The 13641-nt window shown below is 35.7% G+C and overlaps 1 protein-coding gene across 1 annotated transcript in view; it reads right to left on the bottom strand.

Annotated features, from left to right (window-relative positions):
• ptpn20 (protein tyrosine phosphatase non-receptor type 20) overlaps positions 1-9180 on the bottom strand; it is a 30501-nt gene extending 21321 nt beyond the window's left edge. The window contains exons 1-15 of the mRNA XM_084392111.1: positions 9038-9180; positions 8784-8944; positions 7504-7569; positions 7154-7333; positions 6982-7057; positions 4257-4346; positions 3570-3645; positions 2271-2415; positions 2101-2172; positions 1786-1960; positions 1540-1675; positions 909-1047; positions 674-826; positions 324-509; positions 9-168 (exon numbers count right to left, since the gene is read on the bottom strand). Coding sequence (XP_084248237.1) covers positions 9-168; positions 324-509; positions 674-826; positions 909-1047; positions 1540-1675; positions 1786-1960; positions 2101-2172; positions 2271-2415; positions 3570-3645; positions 4257-4346; positions 6982-7057; positions 7154-7333; positions 7504-7569; positions 8784-8944; positions 9038-9161 — 1939 coding nt within the window. The 5' untranslated portion in view covers positions 9162-9180. The remainder of the gene's footprint in view (positions 1-8; positions 169-323; positions 510-673; positions 827-908; positions 1048-1539; positions 1676-1785; positions 1961-2100; positions 2173-2270; positions 2416-3569; positions 3646-4256; positions 4347-6981; positions 7058-7153; positions 7334-7503; positions 7570-8783; positions 8945-9037) is intronic.
• Between the last annotated feature and the right edge of the window lie 4461 nt (positions 9181-13641).

Raw genomic sequence — 13641 nt, 5'->3', positions numbered from 1 at the left:
TTACACACCTGAGGCTAAACAGTAGGTCAGCTGACGAGAGGTCATCTCACTGTGAAACTTGTGCTGGGCTGAGCAGAGGTTCAGGAGGTACTGTGCGATCTTTGAGCTCTCCGTCACAAAAGAGTGCTTCTTCCCACTCGGGCTGCACTCAATGGTAAATTTTCGTCTCTGTGGCAGGAATAACAGAACGTGATTAAAACCTTCACAAAAAAACATCATGTAGGTGTTTTAACTTGAAATAGCATGTTACTGGACTAAATGAAGTAGCAAAAAAAGAGCTAAACAAGCAATATAAGCCACACAAATAACAGCCGTAAACTCACACTTGTTGACAGACTGTCTGTCTCTGTCCAATGAAATCTGCGGCTTAACATCCGAGAATTGTTCTTGACTTCATATACCAGAATACCTTTGGCACAAATTCCCAAAACCAGCTCTCCAATAATAGGTTTCCTTTCACGGGCTACTCTGTGAAACAGCACCCCGTACTCTGGTAGCTGCTGTGCAATCTATAAAGGCATGAAAGACACATGAGGTATTGAAAACTATGATCCAACATCCAAATAATTTGAAGAAAAGTACAATTATATTGATCTGAGAGTTCATTTGTTTTATTGTTAAGTTTAATAAGCTTTAGAAGAGTCATTTTAGACTGAAGGCCGAAAGAAAGAACCTTTAAGAACTCCATCTCAGCCTCCTCTGGAAGCATCTGGGCATTATTGGCATGTAACCTTGGCAACTCCTCTCTTAAACAGGGCAAGGCCACTTTCTCTGTGACTCTCTTAGAGATGTACTGTTCCGTCTGGAAATAGTTCTTCCCGTAAACCTGAAAAAGTCAGTTTGATTTCTCGAAATACTGTCTAGTTAGGTCAGTTGAAAATTAAAATGCTCATTAATATCTGACTCACCTCAGGCATATAATCTCCAAACTCAGCCTGCAGTGCGAGAGAAGCAAGAAACAATGCAGTCTCCTCATTACAGTACACTCTGTCCTCCAGAACGTCTCTCCTCAGCTGGAGATAGTATTGGTGTCGTGTAAGTCTATGCCTTTTAAAATGAAAAGACAAAAACAAACAGTGAGCATTAGAATAAAAGGAGAAGATTTCATTGCAAACAATTAGGAATAATGGTTATTAAAGGCCCCATGAAATCTTTTCTTTCCCGAAAGACTTCTTTAAATGTGTTCAAAAACTAGAGGTCAGCAAGATTTTTTTAATATTTTGAATTAAGTCTCTTCTGCTCACCAAGGCTGCATTTGTACCATTTTCAAATGTTTTTACTGTCACGTTTGATCAATTTAATGCATCCTTGCTACATTAAAATTATTCATTTCTTTCAACAAAAAAAATCTTACTGACCCCAAACTTTTAAAAGGTAGTGTATGTGTACTGAAAAGTTTATTTTTGGAGTACCCTACCACATGGGTGACCCCAAACCTAACAGACATAGATAAAAGCCTGTTATCAAGAGGTCTTTAAACAGACCATCTAAATATGATACTGTATATGTAAACAGTAAAATAGTAAAAAAAAGATATACAATATGTAGGAGATGTCATCAGGGAAAAATTTGACACGGAGAAAAAGGGTAAATGTTGCAGAAGCCACTTTCTTCCAGTAATCTGGGGCAACCTTTGAGATTTTTGTCTCAGGGTCCAAAAAGAAATATTCACCATCTAAATGAGAAAAATGCAATTATTCACTTTTGCAAGACAGCTCAAAGTGTGGATAATATAAAGACGAGATTCTCTTTCAGTCATTAACGACACACACAAGACTGCATTACCATCAGTGAAAGCAAGGCCAAAGTAAAAGTGTTCCACAAGATTAGCATGTGCCACAACCATGTCGAATACATCTCTCCCGCGGGACTTGATGTCACATTTCACTGCCACACACTGTTCATTTGGCATGATCACGTTAACTTCCCTTTGAGACAAGCCTGACTTGCCTTTCTTTGACTGTATCGATCGAAAGAGAAAGGGAGAAGACAATAAATATACAGAGACACAAACTCTGCAACCTTAGAATGCAGTAAAGCTGAACACTCAAAAATGAAGTTCATTATACATGTAGCCAAAAATACAGAAACAGAGTTTACCACTAAAGATCCTGGCAGCTCTAAAACTATTTGAGGTTCATCAATCATCCTGGTAAACTCAGGTCCAAGACTCTACAGTTAAAACATGGAAACAGACAATTAACAACTATTAAATTAGCATAAGATGCAGCATTCATATTATAGGACAGCACAGATATTAAGCGCATTACCTTAGCTTTCCTTTGGGAGAGGCTGACTGCAGACTCACTAACAGTAATACAGGGACTAGAAGGTCGGGCTTCACTCTTGTTGAGGCATGTACTCCGGGACAGCCAACAACTTGTGCTTCGTCTGTGGTGAAGCCCCAGTGGAGATCTGGGATACAAAAGTATCAAAGAAGATTGACATTAACCAGCACTAATAGCTCATTTTATTTTTTGAGCATTTTTATTTAAGTAAATGCACATCTTAATTGACTTTTGTTTTTTACAAACATAAAAGAACAACGGCAAACTCGGCAGTGTCCTACACAAAAAAATAAATAAATTAAGTCATCGTAAAATGTCAATCAGTATCCAAAATAACAATTACATATTTTCAGTTAGATATTCCCATACCATACAATTATAGTGCAATATTCTTTATCTACATTTTACTGCATTTAAAAAAAAAGTACAAAATAAAAATGCAAGAAAATCCCCCTTCACTCACATTTTATTGTGTCCAGCCAAAATAATGAATAACCAGATCCCAAAGATCCTTAAACTGATCAACTTTCAAGTGAAGTTGGGCCGTGATTTTCTCCATACAGTATATCTCCTTCAACCCCTTCTGCCATTGTTCAAGTGTAGGGGGTTGGACCTTGAGCCAGGACTTAGTAATCATTTTTCTTGCCACTAAGAGTAATATCTGAATCAATTGTGTGTACTGTTTGTTAAGACCCTCTCTTGGGGCTACTCCTATTACACAGTGAACAAATTCTAATGACAGGTTACATTTTAACATGACTTGAATTTCCCGCGTAACTCCCCGCCAAAAGGGTTTCAGGATGGGGCAATCCCAAAAAATGTGAGTATGATCTCCAATTTGGTTACAATTTCTCCAACACAAATTTGATTTACTTTTGTCAAAACTGAATATAACTGAGGGAGTCCTAAATAATCTCATCACGACTTTCCAACCGAATTCTTTCCACACGGGACTATTTATGGTTTTGTGACTAATTTCACATGCCTTAATCCATTCATAATATTTGCTTCTAATTCCCATTTGCCTTTTATGTCAAAAGAATTATCTAACAATTGTGACTGTAAGAAATTATACAAATTTTAAACGTTTTTTTTTTCTTATTTTTTTCAGTGATATTTTTGATCAAATAGGATTCCATTGAGGTAGGCAATCTTTTCAAGGATTCCCATTCCCCACTCGACCTTATAGTCCCGTATCTGCAAATATCTGAAGAAATCTTTGGAGGATAGTCCTGTAATTGTTTAATAGCTCATTTTAAAGTGCAAAACAAGACTGCCAACCTGTTTGAGCCCTGATTTGATGTGGTCTGACTAGGTCTACTTCTGAGAGACCAGCTTTTCTGTTGATGGGAAATTTCTGAAAAAACAACACAAAAAAACAAATCAGCTAGGTTGAATACTGAAAATAAGTATGTATGTCTAAATGCTCTGCAAAAATAAATAAAAATAAAAATACAAGATACAAAATTTAACAAACTGACATGCAATTTTAAACAGCAACAATTAACATCTAAATATCTGACAAATTGATGTTAAAAAATTGGGGGTCAGTGAGATTTTTCTTTTTAAAGAAATCAATATATTTACTAAGCAAGGATGCATTAAAATTATTGAAAGTGACAGTAAAGACATATAGACAAATACTGGTCTTTTAAACTTTCTATTAATCAAAGAATCTCGAAAAAAAAAGTATAATAATAATAAATATTTCTTTAGGACTAAATCAGCATAATTAGAATGAATTCTGAAGGATCATGTGACACTGAAGACTGGAGTAATGATGCTAAAAATTCAGCTTTGCCATCACAGGAATAATTATATTTTAAAATATATAAAAGTAGAAAACAGTTGTAATAATATTTAACAATATTGCTATACTTTTGATCAAATAAATGCAGCACTGGTGAGTATAAGGCTTCTTTCAAAAACATAAAACACAAGCTTTTGAAAAGTAGTGTATGAGCTCACCTTGCTTTAGCTCAGAGTCCAGAGACAGTCTGCGAGTCTCTCCTGTAGCTCCGTTCCCCTCTGTATAACCAGGATATGGTCCACGCTTACCTGCTCAACAGAGACCTGATCACTACCGTCACAATGTATACTGTGCACTCATTGTATACACACAGCAGTTTATACTGCCCATTGTTGCACAAATAAGAGCTCTGGAAAGCCGCCAAGCATATTAGCACTATGTTTATAGGTTTGCATTGAAGCATCAATGCTTTGAGCCTGATTACAACCTTTTGTAATCCCATGTTCAGGTTTAGGTTAAACTGTTAATCCAATTGTGGACACTATTTTATTGGTGCAATGGTGCTTTCTTACGCACATGTTCGTCAAACCTGCAGGGTTTTTAATTTAATATAAGGATAAACATTATAATCCAAGTATGTCTGGATTAACCACTGAAAGGTTTGTTAAGGACAGGTTTTAAGACAAATGTGTGGCATCAACATCCACTTAGACCTGTTATGCAAAGGATCTGACATGCAAAGATTGTAACACGACACGATAAAACTCTTCTATAAACAGTGGTGTAAAAGTATTTCTACTTTGTTACTGCCACCCCCTCTGAGACAAGCAATGTCCGATTTGTGAACGAGATTCTTTCCAATGAACCTGCTGAATTGGTTACATATAACACAAATTAATGCCCATTCAACTTCCCCACTGTTGTAGCAGTTTGATTTAAAACTAGTATGATTGCATAGCATTCCTCTTAAAAGGTTAACACATCTTGCCCGATGTGACGTCTGTACATTGTATTTTTATGGCTCAGACTGACGAAGAGCCATTGGGCTCGAAACATCACCTGTGGTGAGAACATGAAATAAATATTTTTCTATTTTTGGAGCTGTGGTGTGCCAACTTTTCCTTCCTTTTTTAAAAAATGTTTTGTGGTTGAACACCCCCATTGAGCTTTTTTCCCATTAGATATGCACACTTTGTGTTGAATTTTTATTTGTACACCATGTGTTGCCAAATTTACACAAATTTGATTTCCCCCAAATCTAAAATACTATAGTATATTATTTAACTTGTTTGCACACTTGAATTATCAGTAACTTAAATCGATATTTTAGTTTAATGTTTTGATAGTGTATAATAAGTGCTGTTAATAAAAGGTTTGCTTATTTGCAATACATATTTAATGTATGCACTAATCTTTTTCATTAGTGCAGACTACTGACTAGTCTGATTAGTCCTAGCTAGATATAAATACATAACCATATAAATATGTGGTTCATCAATCAGTACTTTTTTCTTTTAATACTTAAGTACATTAAAAATCAAGTACTTTTGTAAAACTGAAAATGAGTATACTTTTACAGGAGTAATATTTTAATAGGGTATCTGTACTTTTACTTGTGTACTTGATTTGTGTAATTCGTCCACCACTGTCTATACATACCTGCTACATAGACTCATTATTATGTATCAAAACATCAAGTCAAATGTACATGCATTATAAATACTTTAAAATGTAAAATAATTCAAATATAAAAAATAACATTTTAAAATATAGCTGCAAGCAGCAATTAAGAGGCCAAGCACCACAGAGGCAGAATGAGGAGCTAAAAATCAACCAAAAAAAGACCAACTGCAAAATAAGTAAAGACATTTGGAGATGGTTTTAAGCAAAATGGTTTTGAGCCCATAAATACAAAAAATTGTAATGTGACATAATTGCTTGTTATTACTTTTGACCAATAGGTGGCACTGACACCAAATTGATATCGTGTGGTCAGTGTTTGGTGACAATTTTTGAGATTTTCATAATAATAATAATAATCATATTTAGTGGCCACTATGTGGCACTGTGTCGAAACTGCATCAGGTCACGATTGTAATAACAAAAACAGAGTTCGGTCAGAATATGCTAAAGTGTTGCAGAGATATAGCCTCATGTCCATTTTGGCATGTTGTTCTGAAAATTTGCTCTCACATTAGAGGAGAAAGTTTTGACGAATTAACTTGACAGCAAGGTCTAAGGATAACCTGATTAAATTTTTGTGAAAATGACTAATACCAATTTTGTCATAGTCAGCTAAACTTCCTGTCTGCCATTTTGATGTTTTTGTTTTGTTTTTTTTACCTACTTTTTCGCATGACCCAAATAATCTATTAAGAACAGTTTTATTACAATAGGCAAAATGAATCAAAAGCTATTAGCATTTTTTATTTTTTTTTATAATAATTCTTGACCTTAAGATGGCGCTGTCCCGAAACTTTTTGAGTACCTTCAGGGCATGGTGCCAATGACACTTTTGTGGAAAATTCAAAATGGCGGAAATTTTTCATTAAAAAGAATTGTGTTTCTAGCCCTTACGGTTCAAAAGTTATTAGCATAAATGTAAGTAAAATTTTAGACAGTTGGTGGCGCTAGAGGGATTGACTTAGAGACTCCAAAATTGCTATGGTTAATGCTTGGACTGTCTTCTATATGTGTGCCAAATTTCACAACTTTTTACCATACGTTCTATGGGCTGCTATAGACTTCAAGAGCTGAAGAAGAAGAAGAAGAAGAACACTAACGGATACAATAGTTGCCTATGCACCTTTGGTGCTTGGCCCCTAAATATTACAAAATATGTTATTATTATTAAAATGACTATTACTTAATTGACTACACTTCTTACAGTATTTACACAACTATAAGAGGATAACAGAGGAATTTGAGATTCAAGGTTCCTACCATGAAGTCTTTCTCTGATCATCTGACTTTTCCCACTCAACTGCACAACATTTTCAGTTAAAGCAGCTTGATCCACCTGGAAATGAAGATCTCATGAACTCCTTGGCTACCACTTTTATAAATTGATCAACTGAGAAGTTTTTCAGGTATAAATGCTTTTTTTTAAACTCACAGAGTCTCGGAAGACATCCTCTACCAGCTGTTTGATGACTTTGTTAGGAGGAGGCAGGAGAGACGTTTTGTGGTGCGATTCACACGATTCCAAGATGGAGTTCAGGTTGGCTCGCCGATGGGCCATGTCCTCACACATGCTCAGGACAAGGCAGTTGAGAGAGTCACTTAGCTGAATGGGCTAAACAAGCAGAAAACACATTTCCACAATATTTTCAAGGTGATGAAAGTTTAATGTAGCTAGCTTATTCTTCAGTGGTATTTGTTCATTCTTGTTCTTATATATGGTTACTTATCATCTTATACAGTCTTTACTTTCTTATTTCTTACCCGGATTTCTGTGAAACTGACCTGGTTTTGAGGGAGATGATAATCAACTGACCAATACAGAGTCATACCAAGAGAATACACGATTATCTGGAAGAAACGACACCCAAAACATCAGTATCTCTTCTGTGAGCATTCAACTTAAGTTCAACAATAAAGAAGAGCACTTTTGTAAAATAAATCCAACCCTCTACATTTCGACTAAACACTAGGTCAGGATTTTCAAACTGGGATCCGGGGACCCCCAGAGGGGCGTCGCAAGGGGGTCTGTGGAAAAGTCTAAAGAAAAACTGTAAAATGTAAAGATAAATTAATAATAAGATTAATATTCAGTACTGTGCAAAAGTCTAAGGCGCGTAAGTATTTTCACACAGTTAAGCCAGTTATTTATATATTTTGCTGTAGTGTGTCAGTAGGAAATATCAGTTTCCAGTTCCATTTCCAGGTTTCTTCCAGTTTCTTCATGCAATCGCAGACAGACTCGATGATGGTGAGATCAGATCTCCGTGTGGACCATACCGGCTGTTGTTAGACTCCTTGTGCATACAAAAATCTCACTGGATTATTACATGGCAAAAGGAATGTTTGAAATGTAAACTGATATTTCATACTGACACACTATGAATAACTGGCTTAAAACCATTTTTGGGGGTGAAAATACTAACATGCCTAAGAACAGTACTGTAAATAAATAAGATAAAATAAAAGATAAATAATACATTTAACAGTACATTACTGTAGTTAGGAAAAAAATATAATAATGTAATTTAAGAGAAACTAATTTTAGATTCATAATATTAATTATTTTCCGAGTGTATAAATCGGGTGTTTATAAGAGATAGAAGCCTTTTGCATTTTAGGATGGGTGTCCCTCACACGAGTGAGATCTAAAAGAAAACCCCTGACAGTTGTGACTAAATAAATAATGTCTGTCGTTAGCTATTGGCTAATAAATGAAGTGCTACATTCCACTTGTGAGTGACTGAATTAGGCCAAACACTATACATACACAAGAGTAAGTTTAGCAGATACATTTTCACTGCGTTTTGTGTCCTATGGTGGCTTTAGGGTGCCTTCCCACTGCCTGACAGGAAAGAGTGCGTTAGCTCATTTAAGAGGGCGTGTATATTAATATATATCTGTAAATAATCTGTCATTTTGTGATGAGAAGCTGATTTGATTTGAAATGTATATTAGCTAGTAAGTGTTATATGTACAAGCCAATGCAGTTTATATTGCCAGTGTGTCCGTAGAAATCAGGTTAAGTGCATAATAACCTCCTGATGTCGCTGAATGAAACTGACCTTCTCCATGGCTAGTTTGGTGGAAATGGCACGGCCTTGCAGCATCTCTGGGGCTGTGAAGGCACAAACCTCATCTGTCATCGCACAGTTCTTGAACGCCAGTGTCCCAGTCGCAGACAAGAGCAGTGATGCAGGAGTTATAATGTTGCAGATATTGTGACCTAGAAAAACAGACCCACATTCATTTAATTTTGCATGGACTGCACTCTTCACCAGCAGGAAAAAAAACACTAACTGCAAGGTCAACATTTTACCTTTGTAAGACAGGTCTACAAGTGATTCAGCCGAGCCCAGCAGGAGGGACCAAACCTCGTCCTCTTCCAGCGGTCCTCCTCTGGCTTCCAGCACCTCTGCGAGGGTCACAAATGTGCTGCTCATCCTGCAGAGTCGCGAGACGGATACCTGAGAAGGAGAGACACAAGCTAAATGGCTGATGGAGGAGGGGATAAATCTGTTGAAAGAAGAGGATGGAGCCTAAACAAAGTGATCAGCATGGGACTCCGCTCTCATCATCAATGTTTCATAACAATATTGTGTAATACACATATTTATAATGTGTGATGTGTAAATCTAAATCTGTCTACGATGATCTATTTTTATCTTTTGCTGACTTCATTCCAACTATCAAAAGAACAAGTTTAGGCGAGAATGTGCCAACTGTTTAGCATAATCACTGTAGGTTGGACTTCAGAGGACACCTTTTCAGATCCTATTAGGAGAACAGCAAGATACAAACATACAGATTTTAAATCTTTTACACAAGTTATGCCAAAAGATTTGAGCCAGTTTTCCCCGATATGAAATACCTGTTTATATCCTGTAATTCTAATTCACATCTACTTCTATATTTTGTTTTCACCTGCTACAATATTGAACAATACAGAGTTTCCTCAGGTCTTTTCATTTATTCCAGTGTGTCTCACTGTAACTACATAAGACAGAAGGCAGGGGGAGACATTTCCTATCAAGCGCATGCCGTGTACATCCCTAAAACTAATCAATAATATGCACTTCTCAAAAGAATGCCCCAGTTAGTACATAAAACTCTTTTTGATTTGGTGTTCAAAAGTACAAAAATCTAAATAGCTTGCTAGAGCACCAGTGAAATTAACTTCACTATACACACCTTTTTGGTATATGAGAAAGATAAACCAATAGTACTTTTACTTAAGTCACCAATAGTGACTTTTTCATTCATTTAGCTGGTCTTTAGGTGTTTCATTTTGCTGTGATGTATCATGAAAAAAATGACAGTACTGACTTTCTAAGCAGTCCTGGTGTTATTTAGCATAATTCATTTACAATCATGTCTCAGCTGATGTCTCCATACTTTTTTCAAGCCCTCCTTTCAAGCCATGATACAATCATTTATTTATTTATTTAGCAAACCAAAAATCACTAACAAATAAGGAATTCAACAAGCAATTCGTCTTTATGAGGCAGTAACATGAGAAGTGCTAGCAATACAATCGTCAATTCAATTACCAACTGAACAAAATCTAATCCTCTCCTACACATTTTCACATTGCATATAATTTATAATGTCGCACTGTGGAAGTGACATTTTCAATGCTGTTAATAGAAATCCGTGATTACATTTTTAAAGCAAGGTTACCACAAGCCAATGCACTGAAAAGAAAGAAAGTTAAGGATTACAGTAATCTGGCACGAGAAGTGGGACATAAGAAGATGTCCATAAGAAGATGCCAGGACCTGGACAATAGCCTAGCCAGGTGACTGCTAAAGTAAACGTGCCAAGAAATGTCACCAACATCAGCCATCAAGGCTGTAATGACTCTTATGACATTTTTTTTGCAACCACTTTTACTGGTCCAGGTAAAATGCTACACTGTCAAATTAATGGAAGCTCTAATAAATAATGATATTCCTGTAATTACTGCAGCAGGATCATAATACATTTAAATATATAAAATGCATTTAAATAAGAGGCAAAAATGTCAAAACCTTATGTTCAGCTCTCTTGAAGTTTATTATATTGAACTACATCAGGTCTAGGTGCCAAAACAGGCAGATTACACAATCTAGTTAATTACATATAACCTCTGTTAACAGGCTGACTCAACACTTTTGTTAAAAAATAAAATAAAATAAAAACCTCACTAAAATGTATCCAGATACCTGATGTTGTTCACTGCCTCAACAAGTCAGATCAGACAGAATTACAAATATGTAGGTTAGACACACACACACACGCACAAACACAAACAAAACATACCCCTGCTATAATGAGCTTGAACTCCAAAGAAGGTTAAGCAGGACCTGCAGATGTTTATGTCTGAACATTACAGGACGCCTTGAGTTTCTTTTTGTGGCCTTTCAGAAATAGCATGCTTAATTTTGTCTTAGTTTAAGCATACAAATGCTAAAAACACTTAAATAAATAAACATAGCAATTATATGAGTCAAAATCTGCTGGGTTAATTAAATGTAACAAATCATTTAAAAATGTATCATCTTTTATTGGCAAAATTTAACAACATTTCATCAAACTTTGATAACTGCCTTAATATTTTAAACAACTGAGAAGATATGATCAAATGACATGTTATAAAAATCACATGTCAAGTTTATAATATATATTACATCAGCATATAAGAGAGAGAGAGAGAGAGAGAGAGAGAGAGAGAGAGAGAGAGAGAGAGAGAGAGAGAGAGAGAGAGAGAGAGAGAGAGAGAGAGAGAGAGAATATAGGCTATTCAAAATACGTTTGAGCTCTATCAGACTCAGTATTGGAAGATCAACATGTAAATTCTTATGGACAAGACACTAAATTCTCACTGCATTCCTACAATAATCAAATTTGAGGATATACCAATAAACAACACAGTCTTTGTGCCACATACTGACAGGAGCAGTGGTCAAAATAAGATTACCGGTTATATATAAGGAAAGTAAGAGTGAATTTTCTTTATCCTTCTTTTTGCATTGTGTATACTCACTGATCGAGAGGTTCGAGGCCTTCCCTGGCTAAATAAAACGTCTGAGATATACATCAAAGCTCAGCACAAGCAAGCCATGGAAGCAGCATTAATCAATTACAAACAGAATATGTTGTTTAATCCTAACATACAACTTCATGAATTTTAAATCACACAAATTAAAGCTACTAAGTGTAATCTTTCATTTTAGGAATATTAATAGATTTTTACCTTCTAGCATTCAGTGTATTAGGTCCTGATCTCCCTCTGATGCCTTTAGTCCCAGTGCACACACTTTAATCCAGTGGATCACTATGTTTCCTTTACCCTCTGTTACCAAGCGCCACATGTGACCCAGCCTTTGCTCCAGCATACTGCAGTATTGTACAACCATACAAAATGCATTTAGCTACTGATCAACTACTCATGTCTAATCATTAAGAAGCAACGGATGTCTGTGGGTCTTCGAAACTTTTTGCAAATTGAACAACTATTCTTAGACTACAGCTAAGAGCTCAATTGGATTAGATGAGCAGTGACAGAACAGGATGAAGGAGTCATGAAGGAGTTTTTTTAGTCAACCTTTTAGGCTTATTTGAATATGTAGCATTTCCACTGATGTCCTTTATTCCTCCCTTACAATGAATTCACAGAAGAATTCGGATTCTTTTTCACCACATGACTCATGTCATGTATTTTGTTAAATAACATTCTGTAGTACAAATTACATTTAAAACATAAAGAAAAAAGAAGACTCTTTTGTCTTGCTAATGCTAGCATGTGTATCCTAGATACACACAATTAAACATTTGCACACTTATTGCTTACATTTGCATCTTGACTGGAACTTACAATAAAAATGCATATAGAAATAAGTGGTGTTTACCTGTCTTATATTTCATCAAGCTCCTCTGCCTCTGTTGTCTCCTTGATAAACAAACACACTAAATTTTGAAAAAACTTTATTAGGCACCACAACTGTGGACAGTCCCTATTTTGTGTGTGAAACAGATATATCAATATTCACGCAATAAATATTGAAGAGATGTATGATTATTTCACTTCATTTTGGTAGCCTAAATTGGCAAAGTGCATTCCTGAAAACAATTCGTAGCGAACAAACCAAACGAACCACAATGCCAAAAGCCTGTACCTTGCTCAAAATCCTTAGTTCATCTCTCAAAACTAAGTATGTCAATGAACATATCAGTGCCATCTCAGAATGACAAGTCCTTGTGTCATTGTTCACACACAAGATAGTCAAAATGCTAAGTCATGTTCAAATGTAAACATGGCTAAAATTTGAATGACAGTGATAGTGCACTTTATCTGTATGGCATATATATTTCAGCAATACAAATTTACACATTACTCTGTGGGATATAGTATACAATAATGTAGTATATACAAACATGTGTGTGTTTGTGTGTTACATTAGGTCTCTATAAAGAATATTTACTGTATTGCAAAATGCAAGTGGACTATACAGCATTACAGTATACTCTATTACAGTATAGTGAACATAGTCTGACATGTCCTGCCTACAAATGTTTGCATAATTAAGGACACTGTTGTTCTCCCAATGTTCGACTGTATACCTTTCGACCCGCCTCAGCCATAAGGTCATTCCTGACTGTTGACCCTATTTGTTTCCTTGTTGTTTTTCCATTGTCAGAATGTGTAACACTGTTGTGCTCATATGCTTGTCAAATAAAGCTTCATGAGATGCACCTCCGAGCTATTTTAGAGAACTGGTTGATCAATGGTATCTAGCCTTTTACTTTTCCCTTTGTTAGTATAATTCAAAACTCACCTCCGCAATTCATCAATTCAGGACACATTTACAAAAAAAAAGTCTGATAGAAATGTATAGAAAATATGCTTGACAGTTTATGACAACTAATTCAAGCATTTTGCAC

This window comes from Rutilus rutilus (assembly GCF_951802725.1).
Source record: "Rutilus rutilus genome assembly, chromosome: 20".
Taxonomy (NCBI): Eukaryota; Metazoa; Chordata; class Actinopteri; order Cypriniformes; family Leuciscidae; genus Rutilus; species Rutilus rutilus.
The sequence above is the reverse complement of the archived record's forward strand: the minus strand, read 5'-3'. Positions and strand labels throughout refer to the sequence as shown.